At 44.6% G+C, this 22,221-nt stretch overlaps 1 protein-coding gene across 3 annotated transcripts in view; it reads right to left on the reverse strand.

Annotated features, from left to right (window-relative positions):
- The window catches only part of Kirrel3 (kirre like nephrin family adhesion molecule 3), a 545,774-nt gene that overhangs the window by 113,613 nt on the left and 409,940 nt on the right, over window positions 1–22,221 (reverse strand). For all 3 annotated transcript variants that reach the window (XM_055601295.1, XM_055601297.1, XM_055601294.1), the window contains exon 2: window positions 8,890–8,967. In XM_055601295.1, the coding sequence (XP_055457270.1) occupies window positions 8,890–8,967 (78 nt within the window). The remainder of the gene's footprint in view (window positions 1–8,889; window positions 8,968–22,221) is intronic.

Below are 22,221 nucleotides of genomic sequence, written 5' to 3' on the forward strand. Positions count from 1 at the left end.
TGACTTCCCCTCAATAAAGTTCTGCGTAATTCATCTTAGCCCCAAACCTACTCATTCTGCTGCACAGCTCTAAAAACTTTATGGCACCACAGGTCATTAGGCACCTCATTTATTTCCACTCTTCTCTGCTTTCTCCAGACTCGGGGGGAGAGGCCTGGAATGTGGGTCTCCGTATTCAATGAATTCAGCAATGAAGATCTGAGACTAGATGAGGGCAGAGAGGCGGAAAGGGGAGAGAAGGCCTTCTGAGGACACAGCATAGGGGGAGACCCCAATACCTTGCCAATAACTACTGCTTCCCAGGTCACTTGATTCCTTGTTAGTGCAGTTGGAGTGCTAGGATGTTGAAGGAGGGTAGTGTTTTATAGTATTTTAAACCTCTTTATGCGAGCCTGACTGAGGAGACAGGCATCCATGGCCTTGACAAGAGGGTGTATCTCGTTGTTTGGAAGGAGTCAAGCATTGATTGCAATGGCCTCTTTAAGAAATGCAGCCAAGAGTCAAATTCTCTAAGAGGTCACCCTGGATACATCTTGCATGGCTTTCAGCCTGAATAGAATTCCCCCTTCTCTGTGGCCACAGCTGATTATTCATACTTGGTGAAGGCAGCTGTGACACTGTGCTACAATATTATATGCTAGATAGCCTTGGAAGCAGGGACCATCTTTACATGCCGTGGGGCTGGCTCTGTGCCATCCTCAGAGAGCCACTGGACGAATGGTGGTTAGCCCTAAGTGTCAAGCGCCACAGTATTCACAGAGTTTTCCCATCCCATAGAACTTGGCAAGGATGTTGAACCATCAAAATATGCTGTGGACCACGTCCCAGCTTATTAAACTGAGGATCACAGCACCATGAAGAGTTGTTATAAGCTGTATATGTAGGTGATAGGAGTTTTGGCATCAATGAAAGGTTTCTGAGCATGCAAAGACTTAAATAAAAAAAATTGAAATCAAATGCAGTGAATCGGGTGTTTCTGGCTGTGTTCACCTGTGTCCCAACACTCAGATGCATTGCAGCCTTGGTTCTGAACCCATAGCACATGCGCTTTCCACTGCACACGCTGTCATACCAATAGTGCCAACCATGCTTCCTGAGTCATCTTAGCTCGGTTTTGGGACTAGGGAATGTTACCAATGGTGGTGTTCTTACTGTGCACACAAAGGTTTGGCTGTCATAGAAACGACCATTTAATGATGGCAGACAAAGGTGTCGACATTTTTCTACCATCATTCCTTAAGTGTGTACGTATCAAAGTAGCTTATCTTCGGATTGTACTGAATTTGAGTGTTTGATCTTGAAAAAAAATGGCTATTTAAGTTGGTAATTTGAGTTTTATGAAACAAAACAAAACATGAAATGAAGTTTGGCTTGGGATTAGGACAACATTTCCATCAATTTCTGAAGTGCTCTAAGTGTGCTTCTGTGATGTCATACCATGTGCTTATGCAAAGCAGAATTCTCAGCACTGGCAATTTTGAGATCAAAATACTGATCTGAAAACCATTGGACGTGTTCCACACCCTGCAGCAGCAAATATTTAGTCATGATTTAATTCTTTATGTAAAAATAAACACGCACACCCATCTCATTAGTGTACAAATTTACCTTTGTTTTTAATAAGTGCTAAAATTATGTGTGTATTAAGAAATATTAATTCCTTTATGATTTGTCATCAGTAAATGCTTAGTTTACATGCCGATGTACCTGGAGTCATATAAATGTTTAACTTAAACATCTGTATATCTCCAGAATCACAGAAAAATTTTCTCAACAAAGGGTGGGCAAGAGGAGCCATCAACTAGATGAGGCCCCCTTCTGGCCTCATGAATCTATGATGATTTTCTTCTAAGCCTATTATGACTAGAGCTGGAATTGCCTCTAGACTTCTCTGACTCCTAAGCTACATTGTTAGGTCTTTAGGCTTATGAATTATAATGCTAAATGAAATATCTAAACCGAAACAGGAATAAAAAAAAAAAAAACTGGCATGAACAATGGCTGACTTTCCAGGTGGATGGCAGGGATTGCTGGGGACTGAGCACGGGGCTAGCTCAGGGTTTCTGAGTCTGATACAGGGCTGAGCTGTGGGGGGTTGGGGGGACAGAGATGACTTCTACATGTTCTCTCATGTTGCAGTCTGAAGAACCTACTTCCTTTTCCCCAGAGGTTCTTGTAGCCTGCCTCTTACAAAGCATACCCTAACCCACTTGCTTAGGTATTTCCCCCTGATTGGTTCCCTCAATTGTGTTGGCCTAGGCTTCACTGACGCTTAAATTTGAGTCCCTGGGCTCCACTTTCCCCCTGGCCCAGTCATGCTAAGCAAGTCACATGCCTTTCCTGAGGCAGTTTCCAGGTGCATGGGCATCTTTGTTTCTTTGCTTCTTTGTTTCTTTGTTTCTCTCTCTCTCTCTCTCTCTCTCTCTCTCTCTCTCTCTCTCTCTTTCACCTAGCCCAGTATCAGGGGGCCAGAGACATCTCCCATCTTTACTCTTCTGCCATTATCTATTCTGTGTAAACATTTGACTTAGGACTCTGAGACCTAACAGACCTAATGGAGCTTATTGATTGGGAGGGCAGACAGCTATTAGTGAAGCAACTTTAACATGAACTTAAAATCTGTACACAGAGGTAAGAGTTCTGGAGAGCATGGGTGTGGTCTACCAGACCATGTAGTACACAGAATTAGCCTAAGCTGGGACAGCAGATCAGAGGAGGACTCAGTGGGAAAAGATAATGGAGCTGCGGTTTGGAAGATAAGGAAGAATTAGCAAAGAATAAAGAGATGGGTATGTTGCATATGACGTATCTTCTAAGAAGAGGGACCAAGGACCCCAAAGTCCTGTGTAGGAGAGAATAACCTCCTTGAGGAGGAGAAAGAAGGGCCATATGACTGGGGAACTTGCAGGAATCAGATGCGTGGAGACTTATAAGTCATGGGATGGGTTTGCCTATTCTTAAAAGCAATAGAAAATCATTGAAATTTTTTTTAGAACATAGTATCAAGTCTGCATTTTGAAGCATTCCTTTGCCTGTGTGTGAGATGAAATGGGCTAGGGGGTGGTTCAACATGAGGAAAGAGATGTAAGGAAGGAGAAGGAGGGAGGAAAAAAGAGAGAAAAGGAGTGTAGGGGAAAATGGAAAGGAAGAAAAGGGCGGAAAAGAGGGGGAAGGGAGGGAGGGGGAAGGAGGGAGGGAGAGAGAGAGAGAGAGAGAGAGAGAGAGATTCAGAAGATACCTAGAAGGTAAAATTCCCACAAAATGGTGAAACCAGAATGTGAAACGTGAGGGAAGGGAAAGTTTATAACGTAATTTGGCATGATCTGCAGCCAAGGGAACCCTCTGGCCTTGGATAAACAAGTCTTCTGTGGGAATAATGACTGGAGGAATAAGCCTGGGACAAAGTTCTAGAATCTTCCATCAGATTGTGGCAGGAGAATGGAAATAGCTGGTCTCTTGTTCCAAGATGCTGAGTGAATTAAATAACAATCATAAAGTGCCCTGGAAGCCCAAGTCTTGCCATAAATAATAAACAGGGACGTTATACAAATAACCAGCTTTGTAGCCCCAGTGGAGGAAAACACATCATCAAGAAAAATGAAATAAGAAAAAATATGCGCCCCAAAGCGCCAACTAACAAAATGACAGTGTTAGCCAACATCCTGGGGACTGTGGCAGGCACCCCAGGAATGCTCTCAGCAAAATGATTGTCTGCCCTCTGCATGAACCAAACTGGCCCCAGTGAGCATTGTGGTAAGAGCTGCCCACACTAGCAGGGTTTGTCTTTCCTAGGTTCAGGGCTCTGGGCAGAGGTCCCAGGCTACTTCTGCTTCCTCTTGGCATTGATAGAAGTAAAGTTAGTTTTCAGGTTAGGTGGTATTAAAGTCGACCATGACTTCTATCTTCTCTGCAAGGAGAGGCAGGAGAAAGAAACTCCAGTGTGCTTCTTGGGGGCAGTTGGAAAGACCACTCAACTTAAAATAGGCTCCTTTGGTGCCAGGGATCCTTTGCTTACCAGAGCATGCAACATTATAGGATGGGTGAGCAAGGAGTGTGTGGTGGTCTCAGAGTCCGATTTGAGTTTGCATCGTCACGATTTAGAGCCTGTGCTGGTTAGTTTTTTTGTCAACTTGGCATAGACTAAAGTCACCTGGGAAGGTGAAACTTCAAGTGAAGAATTGCCCATATCAGTTTGGCCTGTAGGCAAGTGTGTGGGGGCATTTTTTTTTTTTTTTTTGTGATTAATAATTGATGTGGGAGGGCCTAGCTCTCTCTGGGCAATGCTACCTATGAACAGGTGGTTCTGGGCCTTCTTATATACAGGAAAGCGGGCTCAGCAAGTCACAAGGAACTCTACAGTAGCAGCACTCCTCTTTGATTTCTGCCTCCAGGTTCTTTCCTTGAGCCCCTCCCTTGGCTTCCCTCAATTGTAAGCCAAATAAACCTTTTCTTCCCCAAGCTGTTTTTGTTCACTGTTTCGTCACAATAGAAAAGCAAACTGATATAGAGCCTTACAGATGACCTTATCTGTAAGGTCATCTTTGTGTTTGAGAAGGGTGAATTCCAGATGCCCAGGGTTGTGCCAGGACAAGTTCCCACACCTGGCTCCATATACTGCTCCAACTATGGGGAAGGTTTTTTTTTTTTTTTTTTTTTTTTTTTTTTTTTTTTTTTTTTTTTTTTAACCGTCTCTTTTAGGAGATAGTAGACGGAGGTTGTTTTATGCTCATTAAAGGAAGAAAAGACAGGCTCCTTTATCATCATAAGGAACTTCATGTTTCCTGTAGAAGACTCCAAGTTCCCATCTTCTATGGCCTCTTCTCTGCATAGGACTAAGAGGTGAGGACAAGAGCTATGGGGGGGGGGTAATACAATTTTTCATAGAACCAGAGCTGGCTGTGAGCTGACTTGGGGACAGGCATCTGGCTTCATCTTCCCTGGGTGTTCCAGGAGGCCAGAGTCTTCAAACCTAAGGCATTTGTGCTAATTCCTAAGTGGCTCTTTCCAGGAAGAGGAGAGAAAGCTGGAAGGTTATTACTGCTTTCCCTTCACTGAACAGAAAGAAGCAGTCCCACAGTGGGATTCTGAAACTGCCCTGAAAATGTACTGCTTGTCCCTCTCTGCAGCCCAAGAGGGCATCTCTGTGCAGGAAATCTAGCCCTGCAGGCCCACCTCAGTGTGGGGGAAGGGACTGGGTAAAAGGGAGGCCAAGGTTTCCCTGCCTCCTCTCTCCTTTAAGCATACTTCCTTGTTTATGCTTCTCAGGATGGGCCTCACAGAAATTTCTCGTTTCTAAGGGACTTGTGCCCCTTGATCTAGATCTCTCTAGAATGTTTTACCTTTGATACACCCTGGGCAAGGGGCAGTTTTCTTGACTTTCCACTCTGCCTGGGGCTTGAGAGGCCTCTAAACCTATAACTGAAGGAAAGCCTGAGACTCAGGTGCTGCTGAAGATATGGAGACAACCCTGGTCAGGGTCCTATTATGTAGTCATGGCTGACCTGGGACTTGCTATGTAGACCAGGTTGGCCTAGACCTCACAGGGATCCACCAGCCAATTGCTTTCCAGTGGGATCAAAGCATGGCCAGCCCAGAGATACATTGCATAAAATGCTTGTTTCCTTTTCAAGACTCCACTGATACCTGTAAGTGACTTTGGACACTCCTCTATTGTGACTCACAGTCTCTCTTAAATGTTTACTTAAATAATTTACTGTAAGTGACTCTCCCTCTGAGTGAGTCACTGAGCTAAGTCCCTAGGATGTGAAAGGATGGACATGAATTCTTTCCTCTCCCACAGGTGGGGCCAACAGTCCACAAGTAGGAAGTTGGTACATCATCACAAATAGTGATACATACTGCTAAGAAAACAGACTGGTTGGCCAGGTGGAGCATATGCTAAGGGAGAGGGGCTCTGAGTTCGGTGAGGTGTGAGCAGGTGCTCTTCGAAGAGAAGATGTTTTTAGCGAGACATGACTTGTGATTTTACTGTGAGCTCCTTGTGGGCAGGGGCTATGTTTTATTCACTGTAACCACTCCAGTACTTTTAATGCAGCCCGACACTTATTATGAAAAATTGGTATCATTTTTATGGTATTCAATGAATGTTTGATGAATAAATAAACAACCTCTTTCCAACAGTTCCTGTAAAGAGTTCTTAATCATATGAAGACGATGATCTCAGACAACTCTGACATTCTGTGCCCAGCCTGTCTATACCCTCTCCATCCTTGTCTGCCCTTAGCTGATTTTTGCCTCTGTCTCTACTGGATCCCCAGATTGTTGAGGCCAAACAGGAAAGAACTCCCCCCTCCGCATCAACATTTACCAACCACCCTCCATCCCTGCGAATGCTACAGATTTTTCTCTGAGAGACTATTAGGCACTTCCAAATAGAGCAACTCTCTCATTGACTATCACATGCTTCCTTAAATGATCTTTGAATAGCGTTTTCTTTTTATTGCTTTGTGTAGCTTAACAGCACCAATTGCAATTATTCTAACTTATGACAAGCCCCACATCTATAAAGCTCTTTTTCATTCATTATTTTCCTGTTGCTCCTTCTCAAATGTTTTTTTTTTTTTTGATTGTAGTGAGGAGGGGGTGATGGTGGAGGGGAAATAAAATAAAAGGAGATGCCAAATTAACAGGGAAACAAATGAAATAGGAGCTCACTTCTCCCTGGGTGACAGACACCTTATTAGATGCTGTTAAACAAAACAAATATGCTTTAATACAGCACAAGCACGGGTTTTGTATTTATCCTGAAATGGAAATAAAGCAATCACTATTTTGTCTCTAATGGAAGAAGCAGCTAATTGTCTCAATAGCTCATGAATTCTAACCACTTCGAGAAAAATGATAATTTTTTTATTTTACTGTTTTACCAATTGTTCAAATCATACCAAGGTGTACTTTCTGTCATGGGCCAAGAATTCTGTTGCTTGATCGATGTCATGGCTTCTTTTCCTGTTCAATTATTAATATGTAGGAGTTATAATTATTTTGAGTATTGCTATGAGATAATTATAAACCATAAAACAGTCCCTGAGCTTGTGGATGCCTTTCTTATCTGCAAATGGGTTGGGGTTTAAGAGCCCCTGAGCAGAGCATGCTTCTCATCTGCTCCCTTAAACAGCACATGAACTTTAGGAGAGGGAAAATGTGCTGTCTGGCATTTGGAAAACAAGGCTGTCTGGCCTGGAAGAAATTTTCTCTCTCCCCATCCCGTTGTGACTTGGAGCCTTCCAGACCCAGAACAAACACACTGCTCATGGCTTGTTCTACCCCATTATCTCAGTCTCCTCTAGCCTGTCTCCATTTTGTTAGTTGAGACTTGCAACTCATCACACACCTTGGCTCAGCTTGCTCAGCGCCCCTTCCTTCATTTTCTTGGTCACTTAGAAGCTCAGGTCAGGCACCTGGAGCTCCAAGATACAAATGCAGCCCAGATTCTGACTTTTTCTTCTCGCCCAATCCCTAGGAGCCTAGCCTCCGTTACCCTAATGAGCATCTCCAACAAGAGAACATGTCTATTCAGCACCGTGGACAGAGCCATCCTGTCCGTTCCCACAAATTAGAAGTTACTGCCTACTTCTCTTCTCTGGGCTGCAGTGTTGAGAGTAATATGAGAGAAAAAAAAGTCAATGTAAAAGACTGATGGTTGCCACAAAGTATGCAGCCCCAACCTCTGGCTGTGCTCAGCCGTGGGGTTCCTGCAGATGGTAAGTGGCTTTTGGAAGCTGCTGCTTTCTTGAACAGGCAGGCAGTGAATGTAAGAGAGAAGTGCTTTCTAGACTTTCTTGTGCTGATCTAACTCCTCACAGACTGTCATCTTGATGGGTTCCGGCAACAGGCCCATAGCTAGCCCAGGGTTCTTGTCTGGGCCACATACAAAGGCATGGGTGTCACAGATGGTGGGTTGGGAGGACAGGCGGCTGTTGAACACGGGGAGAAGGCACTGGGCTGTGTACAGTGTAATGCATGGCCAGATGACAGGGGTGTCCTGCCTCTCTTTTTGGAGTGGCTACAGGAGCTAAGAGCCCTGATTGGAGGGGGCAGCTCATGGCAAGCTGGGCTGCTCGTAAAAAGCCAAGACTTCATTTGTCTGACTGTAATGAATAAATGGCATCCCCAGTCATTGTTTATCTGCTTTTGAACCTTGATAAACAGTCTGTGGCATCTGATGAAGAGGGTTATTAGCTGCATGGAGACAGATGGCTGGGGATGGAGAGGATTGCCTCTTTATTACAGCAGACCAATAAATGACAGTGATAGTCTCACATCCCAGACCCCATGTCAAAGTCAATATATTCCCCAAGTCCTCTGGGGCATAGGTGAGTCTCAGAAAAGGCCCAGTGCTTGAGAAAGGCAGAGCCACCCTGGGTGGGAGACAGAATTGAGTCTGTGGAGTTGGGAAAATGGGAAGATCTCTAAAGCAAGGCTCTTGGAGTATAATACTGCCTTATTTTGTTATGATTCTCCTGGGCACCCTATAAGGTGCTGTCAATTCAAGAAATAAGAATGATTAAAGAGAAGGAGGGAGAACTTTGGATTAGAAAGATGGCATAAACAGATTTTACTGGACTGGGTGAGTGGGTGGAAGAGCAAAGGTAGGGAATAAAGAGAAAGAAGTAAGGGACATGTAGGGGGAAGAGAACATGGCAAACAAAACAAAACAGAAAAAATCCCTACTGAATCAACATCCCATGCTTTGGCACAAGCTGTTCTTCTCTGTGTAAACAGCACCATGAGGAACAAGCTGAGCCTCCCACTCTCCTTCCTGATCTGTTTTGTGTTCCTTGTCCAGCTTCCTCTGTACCACAGTTGTAGGCATACCTTCCCCTCACTGCATTACCCCTGAGTAATGGTGGGGAGGGCCTCACTGACCTTCATTCATTCTCCGAAACTTGTCCTTGGCCATGTAGCCCAGCACCAGACAGCATCCTCTCTTCTGGAGGCCAAGCTCTGGAAGGAAAGCATAGGTGGGTGAGTTGAGAAGGAGTCAGGTGTGAGATGTCTTAGCATGGGGCTGTGGATAAGCAGGGCTGCTCATTCAGAAAATGATTCTATAGCACTTAGGTCCCAGGCATATCCTAAAGTCAATGGTTCTTTCTAGATTTTCTCAGCATCATGTGAGGCATAGAGCATTGTGCTCTTCTTTTTCTACCACCTTCATTTACAGATGCATGTAGTAAGCAGCCTTAGCAGGTGTTGGAGTCAGGATTTTGGAGTAGACTCCGGAATACATTCTCATAACAATTACTCTGGGCTACAGAGGCTTTTTATAATTTAGGATTGAGGACCAGATGAACTAAACAAGAACACCTGGTGGTACCCAGAGTGGAACAGCACGATCAGACCCAGTGGGTGATCCACGATAAATACTGACAATGGAGAAGACACACAGATGGATAGACAAGATGTGCTCAACCTTCGGGAAGGGGGGGATTCTGCAGTTGCTGATCTTGTGTGTTCTTACGGGCAGGCACTAGTCAGCATCTAGAACTTGGGGAGTGTAGATTTAGAGTATAGGGTCCAACAGGGCCAACATACACAAGGACTAACAGCACGTTGACTTTCCCAAAAGAACAGACAGAAAAGCAACTCTGAGGAGCAAAGGCCTGACATTATCTCTTGCAGAGCATTTTATAAACCATCTTCTACTGTGCGTGAGCGCTGGACTTGAGTTTCCTACCTCACTAGTGGGCAAGATATTCATTCTGGTATTTGGCTTTTAGTCCTGATTTATCTTGGGTACTTCATGGGTTCTGAAACAATTTCACCCCCACTTTAATTGTTAACTCCCACAGCAATGCTTTGTGGTGTGCAGATGGGCTCCTGCCATTCGTGTGACACAGATGGGGGAGTGGAGGCTCAACAATGTTGATGGACTTGACTGCCTTTGATACCTTTGACTCATTATCACTACCTGTTCGTTTAAAAGCCGTAAAAATGTGACAGCTGCCCTAAACTGGGCAAATGGGTATGCGATAGTGTTGTAGAGGGCATATGACTTCAGCTGGCCCCATAGAGAATCTTGCCAGGATTTCTGCTACCTGGCTGCTTCCATCCCATGTTCTCAGAGAAGGAGGTTCCTCCTGAATGGCGTCACATTTGTTCATGGTATAGATGTGTCCTTGGCCTTTCACCTGCAGGAATCTTGGCTATCAGAGAATAGATAAGGTGGGATGGTTCCTCCTCCTGCCTCTGATAAGGATGTTCTGAATCCATCTGCTGCTGCTCAGGTCTAGCCTCTGAGGACAGCAGGAGGAAAACAAGGGTAGGGCCCTCACCAACAGATAAGTCAAGCTTAGGGGCTCATGCCCTAGGGAAAAACAAAGCTTAGCAGGCAGTGGCAAGATGCTTCAGCCCAGGGAGGTCACCAGCTTTGATCTCCTGATTTTTTTTTAAAGGGATTTATTGACTATCAGTGAAGAGCAGAGAGGCAGATCTGAGCGTGCTATTTCCAAAGGCTCACTTCCCTTCCTTCCCCTGCATACTCACTCACTCATCTGAAGGCGCAGCCAAACCTCCCTCACTTCAAACAGCTTCACATCTCAGGCACCCAAATTGACATGTTAAGTTCTCCCATCCAAGGCCTTGGCCCTTTCTTCAGGGGCTCCTATTCTGTTGAGGGCTCTGTGGATCAAAGCCCCTTTGATGTTTACTTACTATATTTGTGGATTCCTTCTAATAGCCACCTCCAAAAGGCAGGAATGCAGCCTGCAGAAAGAGGGCCAGTGGAAGTGCAGACTGTGGGGAGGCTCCTGGTTTCAACCAACAATAGCTTTTGCCTGAGCTTGCATCGAAAGTCCAGGTGCTGACAATAGGAAGATAACCTGGCCATTAGAATGATAGGCACATTATTCATCACAAGAATGACATAAGTGCTGATGGTTCCTGTTATGTTTACCACTGACTTATGTCCACCTATAGCACAGCAGTGGTGGCTTATAATAAGAGAGGGCACGCAGGCTACTAGACTGAGCCTAGGAGAGACTGTAGGGGAGCATTGAGGAAGGAGGGCAGAAGATGCTAGAAGGATTTGGTCAACATTGTTTTCTGGGAAGCTCCCCTCACTCTCAAGTGAATGCCAGGGAAACAGTTCTAAAGATTAAAATATGAGTGACCTGTCATATATGATTTTGACGGGGTTTGTCTCTACAACTCAACCTAAGTTATTTTATGTGTCACATACCAGGATACCTCCCAAGTGAGAGATGGAGGAGAGGCTGAACACTCATACAGTTATTATAAACAAGAGTCTCCCTGACTATATTTGATTTTTGTAAATGAGCAGGGAAAGAATTTTTTTTTAAGAAAGCTCTGATTAATAAAAGAAATTGAGGATGAGGTAATTTCCCAATGTATTTGCCTCATTTAATTTGACACGTGTGGGTTAGTCTTAATTATTTAGGCGGCTACGTTACAAGGCGCTAATAAGCACACTGAAGAAATTTTTCAAGTGAAAGGGCTTTCTGGCCACGTCATTGCCAAGAAGTGGGGAGAAGTCATTGGGATCCTTTTGAGAGCAAGTGAGCTGGAGGATTGGTAAAGTGAAGATTAGATAGCTTGTCAAATGCAAAAGTTTGGGATGCTCTTTGGAGAGATTTGTGTAACTAAATTAGAGCTCACCAAATCCACATGGGGAAGCCTACAGTAGGGACAGAAGTGGATGAAGCAGGGGGATGCGGGTATCCATCTGGGGAAGAAGAGCATTGTCAGAGGTACTGACTATATATAGACCAAGAAAGAAGCAGAAAGTAATCATGGAGGCTTGGGGAAACATTCAACAAGTCAAAAGAACAAGGCTTCTAGGGGAGAAATGGTACAGTGTAAAAGACAGAGCAGAAACCTCTCTTTGTGAGGCAGTCCAGCTACCAGCCCATCCCTTTCTTGTCTCTGAGATGGACAGTAACGTGAAAACACAGATATTAGTTTTGAACCTCAAGATATGGGGTCTTCTTCAAGTAGGCTGCTATTTTTGGCTTCATCAGTGGCAGAATCACCCAGATTCTCCAAAGGTTTCATGGAATATGCTTGAATGGAGCCTAGGCTTATAAAGGACTGTTCATAGCAAAGTTTAAAGTCATTTGCAGTTGGGTTGTAAGGCTGTCTGAGGGGGACAAAGGCTTAATCAATGCCGTGTGCAAAGAATCAGGTTTCAGAACAGGGATGTTTCTTAGGGTCAAGGGATGCTTAGCCCTCTGAGAACTTTTTGGCTCTGGATTGTGAGCAACAGAAGGATCAGAGTGTTCCTTTCCAGCCCTGAGCCCCTACTACCTGGCTCCGTGCCTGGCATGGGGCAAGTCCTGGACTTAAAGAAGGGGCAGACTCAAAAAATGTAGGGGTTGGGTGAGCAGTTCTCCCCAACCCTGGCCAGAATGAAGACAGATGGGCTTAGGTGCAGCAGGATGCATTTAGGTTAAGCTGTGGAGTGAATGAAACTTGTAATTCATCCAAACAGGGAGCTGTTCCACAAGTAGGGAGAGCTGTGGGATGTTCTCCGGGGAGAATAAAAAGGATAGCTTTATAAATGGAGTGAGTTTCTTCAGCTCACAGGCTGTGGATGGGGCTTTCCAGACTCCAGATCCCTTTATTCTCACAACTACTGCTAATGACTCGACGCTGCTGCATTCCATTTGTGGCGCGCTTATTTTTTTCACAGTGCTGTCATATTTACTATCTCATTAGATGCTCACAGTAGCTTGGCGAAGTAAGCAAGGTGGAAATTATTTCCTCCATTTTGGATTTAGAAACCAAGGCTTAGAGAACTAAAAACGACACTTCAGGGCCAAAGACCTACCTGTTGCTGAGTCTCACCCTAGAACTCAGGACTGGTTTTAGGGTTAGTCCTTAGGGATATCAGGACTGTAGATGCTGCAAGTCAAAACAGACCAGAGAATGCCAGAGATCAGTGGTCAGCGCTATAGGACTGCATTGCAGGATGAATTAGGTACCCTCGCCTATTCATATTTGCAGTCCTATTTCACCCAGCCCCGGCCAAACCCTCCTCCCGATGTGTGATTGTATGTGGAGCCTGGTACTTTGCAGAGGTAGTCAGGGTAAAATGAGGTCATTAGGACTGGCCTTAGTCCAGTATCACTGGTGTCATTATAAAAGGAGAAGTTGAAGGAATTATATGAGAGAGAGAGAGAGAGAATGACACATGAACATAAAGACGGCCATTTCTAAAACAGGGAGACAGATCTTCAACAAGTCCTTCCCTTATAGCCTTCAGAAATACCGAAGCTCTGACATTTTGATCTTGTGCTTTCAGTCTCTGGAGTCCTGAGAGAATGCATTTTTTCAGTGTCAGTCACACACTGTGTGATACCTTGTTATAGCAGTCCTAGCTAACTCATACACACAGGAAAAGGAGGAGCTGGCTTTCGAGTGAGACTTAGCTATTTCCAGTGTCTGTGATTCTCTCTACCCCCTTCATTTGTTCACACAGCTACTCTTAGTGTCACATGATTGTTCACTGGGTCCCAGCTGATGGGCAAGCAATTAGACAGTAGGGTTGGTGGGCATAAAACCCAATGGGAAAGAAGGCAGTATGGAAAAAAAAAAAGCTGCTATGTGTCCACATGGCCCTGAACATTCATAGGCAGTCTGGGATGCTTTGAGAATTTTGCTTTTCACTTGTTATTCTCCACCTAAAGACTAAAGAGCTCTCAGGTAATTTGAGCTAGAACAGATCAATGGACAAGAGCCAGTTTCTATCCCTCCCATTTCTAGGTTGTGTAGAGTATGATGGATGACTGTTTGTAGGAGGACTTCCTATTATGTTCCCAGCCTACCTCTTCATGAAAGCTGGGATGATATGGTGATAACAATTTTCTGTTTGCAGGTTATTTTTGTACTTATTTACTTATATTTTAAGTAATTGTAGGTTATATTGTACTTACTTTTTGTTTGACCACGTTACCATATTCACTATCTTGATTCAGTCGCCAAAGACTAACCTTTTCAAACACATGTTTTTGGTAGGGATATAAGCTAGAGCAGTAATTAGGGAAATCAGGATAGAGGTTCCTAAAATTTCTAATAGTAGAAATACCAGATCTGCCAGTTGTACCATTCCTGGGTTTGTACCTGAAGGAATCTAAGTCAGCAGACCACAAAGACATCTGCACATCCAATAGCCAAGACATAGAATCATCTGAGATGATCACCCGCAGATAACTGGATTAAGAAAATGTATTGCTTGTACACGATGGAACTTTATTTGTCCATAAAGATGAATGAAATCATGTCACTTGTGGGAAAAATCAGTTGAGATGGTAATGATTACCTTAGGTGAAATAAGCTAGACTCAGGAAGACAAATCTCGCATGTTTTCTCTCTTGTGTGTGAAAGTAGAAGCAGGATTATTTTGGAAGAGGAAAGGGACAAGAGATATGGAGAGAGGATGCAAAAGAGGATGAGAATATGACTAAGGTACATTATATGTGTATATAAAACCATCAATGAAACCCATTAACTTGTACAATTAATATATCCTAGTGAAAAACTGAAAACCAGAGATTAGCACTTTTCCTCCTGAACCTACTTGGCTCCGGCATGTTTTGACAAGCTGCCACACAGGAGCTGGAGTATTGCTGGTGGGGAGTTGTGAAGATTTCAGGGAAGTTGGGAGAGTAGAAACAGTGTGGAGGTCAGATTCTGGACCATCTGAAGAGTCTGTGCTCTTTTTCTGCAGGGTGCAGGAAACCCTTAGGGTACAGGGAACCCTTAGAATGGCTAAGATGGGGAAAGAGGCCACCATGCTCTGATTAAGAGGACTTTAACCCAGTGTAGATGATGCACAGGAGAGACAGGGCCTGAAAACACTGAGAGCATCTAGGAGAGTCCTGCCAAGTGAGAGACGATGGTTTCCCATCTGCTATCCCTTCTTGCTCTCTGAACACAGCAGAAATCTGGAAACAGGTAGAAGTACACAGAGGCTTCTCAAGGGGGACACAGAGAGCCTGTAGATCCTTGCCACTTCAATACAGAGAGCAGCAGAATGGCTGAAAATAGCTTGAGTTCCCCAGATGGTGCCTTGGACCATATGGAGGAAATGCCAGCTGGACCTGGTTGGAGTTGCTGGGAGGTCCTGATGCTTCCGAATGAGCTGAGCTGGCTGATACCACGATGCAGCACTCAGCAGTGAACCGTGGGCTCCTCTTAGCTTCTGCTTCCTTTATCTATCTATAAACTACTTCTCCTGACATCTACCCTTGCATGATTTACGTGAAAAGAAAAAAGAAAAAAAAATAAGGTTAAAAAGAGCCGAGGGTACCTGAAAAGATGAGTCCAATGAGGCAAATATCAGAGTCAGGTCTAAGGAACCTCTTTCCTTGCAGATATGAAAATGGAAATACAAGGGCTGGAGAGATGGCTCAAAGGTTAAGAACACTGGTTGCTCTTCCAGAGGTCCTGAGTTCAATTTCCAGCAACCACATGATGGCTCACAACCATCTATAATGAGATCTGGCCTACAGGTGTACATGCAGACAGAACATTGTTACATAATAAATAAATAAACCTTAAAAAAATGGAAATATGAGAGGGAGAAGGACCTCACCAAATCCATGTGGTGAACTATCAGGTCAGCATGGTAGCCGCAAGTCAAATGTGCTGGAAAAGTTGAAGGGAGTTAGAAAAACCCCACCACAGGAGAGATTTAGGGCCTAGAAGACCCAGAAACAAGGAAAAAACAGTGAGTCTGAGAAAGGTTCTTGAGTGAGACTTTGGAACTAAAGGGTTGTATAGCTCAATAAAGAAGGCAGAGCTGGCACAGTGTCTTTCATTGCAAAGATCAAAGATCATTGTGTGTATTTCCCTTTGTGTGGGCACAAAGGGAAGCTGACTGTGTTTCAGGGCAGTGGTGGTGTACTATGAACATCAAGTCCCCAAATGAAAAATACTCAGCTAATAACTTGAGCAGGGGCTTTTGTCTGAAGAAATAAACTTTTAATCAACTATATTCAGCTTAGAGGGTGAAAATCTTGTGGACAAAAATCAAAGAACACTGTCGTCAAAACAAAATGATTGCCTACAGATTGGGAAAGGATCTTCACCAAGCCCATATCTGACAGAGGGTTAATATCCAGTATATATAAAGAACTCAAGAAGTTAAACAGCAACAAATCAAGTAATCCAATTAAAAAATGGGGTACTGAGCTAAGAGAATTCTAGAGAATTCTCACTAGAAGAATATCGAATGGCAGAGAAACACTTAAAGAAATGTTCAATGTCCTTAGTCACCAGGGAAATGCAAATCAAAATGACCCTGAGATTTCACCTTACACCCATTAGAGTGGCTTGGATGAATAACTCAAGTGACAACACATGATGGAGAGGATGTGGAGAAAAGGGAACCCTCCTCCACTGCTGGTGGGAATGTAAACTTATACAACCACTTTGGAAATCAATCTGGTGCTTTCTCAGACAATCAGGAATAGCATTTCCTCAAGATCCAGCTATACCACTCCTGGGAATATATCCAAAAGACACTCAAGTATACAACAAGGACATCTGCTCAACCATGTTTGTAGCAGCTTTATTTGTAATAGCCAAAAGCTGGAAACAGCCCAGATACCCCTCAGTTGAGAAATGGATACAGAAATTGTGGTACATCTACACAATGGAATATTACTCAGCGATAAAAAAACAAGGAAATGAAATTTGCAGGTAAATGGTGGGAACTGGAAAAGATCATCCTGAGTGAGGTATCCCAGAAGCAGAAAGACACACAGGGTATATACTCACTCATAAGTGGATATTAGACATATAATACAGGATAAACATACTAAAATCTGTACACCTAAGGAAGTTAATCAGGAAGGAGGACTCTGGCTAAGATGCTTAATCCTCATTCAGAAAGGCAAAGAGGATGGACATTGGAGGAGGGAGAAAACAGGGAACAGGACAGGAGCCTACCACAGAGAACCTCTGAAAGGCTCTACTCTACAGGATATCAAGGCAGATGCTGAGACTCATAGCCAAACTTTGGGCAGAGTGCAGGGAATCTTATGAAAGAGGTGGGAGATAGTGAGACCTGGAGAGGACAGGAGCTCCACAAGGACAGCAACAGATCCAAAAAGTCTGGGCTCAGGAGTCTTTTCTGAAACTGATACTCCAGCCAAGGACCACTCATGGAGATGGACTGGAACCCCTGAATGGAGGTAGGCTATGGCAGTTCAGTATCCAAGTGGGCTCCATAGTAATGGGGACAGGGACTGTCTCTGACAGGAACCAATTGGCCTGCTCTTTGATCACCTTCCCCTGACGGGGGAGCAGCCTTACCAGGGAACAGAGGAAGACAATTCAGCAACTCCTGATGAGACCTGATAGACTAGGATCAGAGGGAAGGGGAGGAGGACCTCCCTTATCAATGAACTGGGAGAGGGACATGGGTGGGGAAGAGGAAAGGTAGGATTGGGAGGGGAGGAGGGAGGGAGGTACAGGGGTGATACAAAGTGAATAAACTGTAATTAATAAAAATTAAAAAAATTACTTAATAAAAAAATCCTATCTTCCACAGATAGCACATATTAACAAAAATTGATGGAATGACATCCACTCCACAAAATATTCAGAGGGCACCACACACAAGGCATGCTTCCTATCCCAGCAAAATTAATTATCCAATTGGTTTCCAAAGGCATCTATGGGTTGAGTATCCTTTATCCAAATGCCTGGGGCCAGAAGTGCTTCCGAATCTGTAATTTATAGCTTAGAGAATATTTGTGTAGACTTTACTCATTTGAATATTCCCAATATGAAGACTCCAAACCTGAAAAGTGTCAACATCTTAAATATTTTGGCCATAAATTTTCAGATGTTGGAGCATTTTCCATGTTGGAGATTCTGAACGCTCTGCCCACACTTGCAAAAGGTATGTGAAAAATCAAAGACAAGTAAATGTTCAGTAAGGCAGTGTCATGAGGTGACATCAGGTCATTTCCACTTGAGTGGTGGTCCTTGCTGGAGGAAGAATTGAGAGATGAGAGTTGGTAGATGGCAAGAGATGCACCCATAAAAGGTCCTGAAGGTTGCAATTGGCCCCGGCGCTGCCTTAATGGTATGTCTACCCAGTGGCCTCTCATGGGTGACTGTCATCTATAGCCCCCGATAGCCATTCTGTCCTTGGATGTCTCACCAACTGAGGGACTGAAGGTCTTGTGTTTGGAAAGTTTTCACCATTAGTTTGCTCTTCCCACCTCACTTCTACCTGGTGCTATTTTCAGTATAATTACTCCCATCACATGCAATTAAGATACCCACAAATCAGCAAAGTTCCCTGTTTTCTGATCAAGTCCTGTAATAAAGGGACTCGAGGAGAAGATTAAGAAAGGTTTGTTCATATTGACTAGTTGCCTGGCCCCAGCCCTCTAGGACACATAATATATGTTTAATAGGCCAATAATACCTGTTTCATAATTTTTGACTCTCATTGCTTGCTAATCTAAGTTTATTAAAGAACCATAAACTTTACATTGTTGTAAAGACATAATTGTTATTTCATAGCTAATTTAATATGGGTTAATTATATTAGAACCAAGTTTTCCCCCATTCATATTAAGTATCAATTAGTTGTTTTAAACTATTGATTTGTATTTAATTAACTACGCTATTACATACCAATTAAATTATTATAAGAGAAACTTGGAACAGCTGTGGTCTTACATTGAGTTTTTTAAAATAGTGGATTGCATAAAGAGCTTGTGTTGTGCTCCTGTCTTTTAGGAAGAGTCAACACTCATTTGTAATAATTCCAGAGAGGTTCTGTTTCTACCAGCCCACCCTCACTTGCTCCCACAGAAAGCATGACTTCCTCAGACACCTGCTGATCAAAACCTTGAAACTTCATATCGGATAGTGGTCACTGACAGTGGGTGGCCTCTGCCTGTTCCTGCCCTCCTACGCCTGCTTCAGCTGTGCCATTACTAGCTGGCACAGCCCCATCGACGGTGTGGCCGAGGCATTATTAACAGTTCCTCGCCACCAGCTGTGGATCTGGAATAGTCTGTTCTGCTATTGGCCCCACATCCCACGTGCCTACAAGAAATCTGGGTGACCATGTGGTCCCCAGTCCTTTGGCGCTTCCAAATCTCTACCCTGCTGGCCTGTGCTTATGAATCTCGGGGAGGAAAAAGGCCAGCCAACAACGGCAGTGGTAGGCATGAGACTTCTCATCTTGTTTCAAAAGTATTTTTTCTATAACAGTAATAATAACATCATCATTATTGTTTGTGTGTGTGTGTCACACATAGAGACAGAGGGAGAGAGACAGAGGGAGGGAGAGACAGAGGGAGGGAGATACATTATGTACATGGAGCTTAGAGAAAATTTCTAGGAGCCAGTTCTCTCCTTCTACTAAGGGCTCCAAGAATTAAACTGAGCTCATCGTGTCCAGTAAGGGTGTTTACCCGATAAACCTTCTCACTAGTCCTCTTATCCTGTTTTCCTCTCACACATCATAGAAACAGGCATCATCACACCTTGATATTTATAAAGAATTTTTTTTCTCCTCATACTGGGGATTGAACCCAGGGCTTTATACATCCAAGGAAATACTCTTCCACTGAGCTCTAGATCTAGCCCAGAAACTGACATTTTAGAGGGGTAAGAAGTTTGCCAACAGCCATGCTGCTGCTGCTGAGCAGAAAGACTTGGCACAGTGTTGTCTGGCTGACCCACTCCGAGAATGGTGTGCAGTACTCCAAGCTCTTCTCTGTGAGACACAGCTCCCTGCTGAGTCTGAGTTTCAGCCCTATGTCCCGGCTCTCCGTGACCATGCCTGGCTCTTCCTCCCCTCCCTCTCTGGCAGGGTTGAACACCTCCCCTTCGACACTGCCTGGGGTCCTTCTGTCAACTGCTGAGCTGCCTGGAACTCCAGCAGAGTTACCATCTGACCCTGAATGTGCCTCCTTTGGGGTGCTTTGCCATGAGTGAAGACTGTAGGCTGGGAGAGTCCAACTCTAACCCCCTACACACTAGAATGAGGACACTCCGCATTTTCCTTGGGTTCTGGACACAGTCATGCCTTTTCTATTTTTGTGGTGACCAAGCCCACCTCCGTTTGCCATCACAGACAAAGTTACCTGGTGTTAACTGGCTGCAATTCATTAATTTTCGGGCTATTTTGTGTGCTCTGTTTGTGTCAGTTCTCAGAAACTCTATATATTTCTATCTGATGGAAGAGGACAGCGAAGCTCCGAAAGGCTAATTATTAATAACATCCTCGTGGCCAGACAGCCGGTAAGTGTTGAACTCAGTAAAGCAAGTCACAATCTCAAATCTTTGGGATTCTGGTAGAATTTCTGTGGTTGAAGAATTTTGTGGGCAATAGTTTTATCGCAGATACAGGATTCCTCAGCTTGTCTCCTCACTCAGAATATTCAGTCCCGGTGAGCCATCTGCTCTGTGGGGGAACATAACAGAGAAACATGAAAGCCATCCCAGCTCCTCTTCCCCTGGCTTGTTAGCAGTCCATTTAACCTGTAAGGAACAGGTGCTGCCAAGGGCCCCATGCCTGGAAGCCTTTTGTACTTCTCCTATATGAAAGCCGGAAGTCTGTGAATACTCTTTGAATGGGGCCAGATGCATGACAGCTGTGTGCCCTGCCCCTGGGGAGTCTCAGCCCCGTATATCCTGTCAATCATAGATGGGAGGCAGGGCAGAGGGAGAACATCTCCTATTTTTCTTTCTTCTAATGTGACCGACAGTTTTCAAAAAGCTAAGCATGAGGGCAGTGTGGTGTGAAGTCCTACCTTACTTCTATGTGTCCAGTCCCATCACCCACAGGCCTCTTGAGGCCCAGATCTTTGGAAAGACAGAGGCCCCCAAAGATGCTCAAAGACAAGCTTGGTTTGTGGATTTAGCCTCACACAGATTAGTGAACATATGAGCATTAGCTCTGCTGTACACGAAGCTGATTAAATTTCCTGAACTTGCATTTGGGAAATGGAGGACCCAGAATTAAACCCAGAGCTGCTTGGTCCCAGAGCACAGGCCCAGGCCCTTCTCCTAGGATGTAGTGTGAGAATGCACACATTGCCTAGAGGACCAACCTAAACCTGGGGGAGAAGAGACCAACAGAGTGCTGGCTGATGGTTATAGGCATTACTGCTTGGAGATGGGGTACATTGAGCAGCATTTGTGGGAGCCCAGGGCCTGGGGAAAGAAAAGTTGCTTTTAGGGGGATAGGCAGTGAACAGGGGTACAGGAGGCATGACGGCACCTAGGCTCCTGCTCACAGTAGGCTGGCGGCAGGGGCGTGGCTGTGGCTTGGCGATGTGCTCACAAGCTACTTCATCACCCATTTATGGTCCTAATAAAATTTGGTCATACAACACTGATAAGGTGCCCTAAGAACTTAGCAGTGGAGCCTAGCAAGGATACCCACCCTTTGCCCTCATGATCCTCGTGTGTCACCGAACATGGGCAGAGACAGGGGAGGGGAGAAGGTAGAAGAAAAGCTGTCCTTTCTGTTGTAGAGGGTCGGCATTTAGGAACCTTTGGCAGACCAGGCTCCTGTGGCCAAGGAGGCATATGCCTTACTTTCTGGGGAAAAGCAATACCGACAGGTGATGATGTCATGCTCTTGTCTCTAGTCATGACCCAGGAAGAGCTGCTGCATTCACAATCTGGTGGCCACACCTGGCCTTGCAAGGTGGGTCTTGTCTTGGTTGCCCACCTTGGCTTAGGGAGAATGGGCGGGTGTGAGGATACAGAGTTCCTACCCTCTTCCTCCAGCTGGCCTGGACTGTCCTCAGGGCATCTGCATCTGAGCTACTTCAGGAGCTGAGGCTAGCCAGGAACAGAGGTCTCAGGAGCTGAGAGGTCCCCAGCTTAGAGAGACTCAGCCTCCAGGGCCGAGGTGGTTGCTGCTGACCCCCACTCCATGCCCACTTGGCAAGGTAGGCAGCCAGTGGCAGGTTAGAATGTATCAAGGACCAGTCAGCGCTCCCTGCTGCCATTCCATTGCTGAAAGCCTCCCTGAGCCCTGCACACTCCATTTTGATTCTGTATCTTATAATTAAATTGAATCTGCCAGTTACCGCTCAGCACGGCAGCAATTCAAGCTCATTGGAGGCTTTCTTTGTTTATTTCCCCTTATTTATTTATTTAGTAATTATTTATCCAACTACCCATGTAGCTAGATGGAGGCTTTAGCTCAATATTTCTTTTGCTTTCTCACATAAACAAATTCTCATACTCCCT

Source organism: Psammomys obesus, unplaced genomic scaffold (assembly GCF_907164565.1).
Source record: "Psammomys obesus unplaced genomic scaffold, mPsaObe1.curated_primary_1811, whole genome shotgun sequence".
Classification (NCBI taxonomy): Eukaryota; Metazoa; Chordata; class Mammalia; order Rodentia; family Muridae; genus Psammomys; species Psammomys obesus.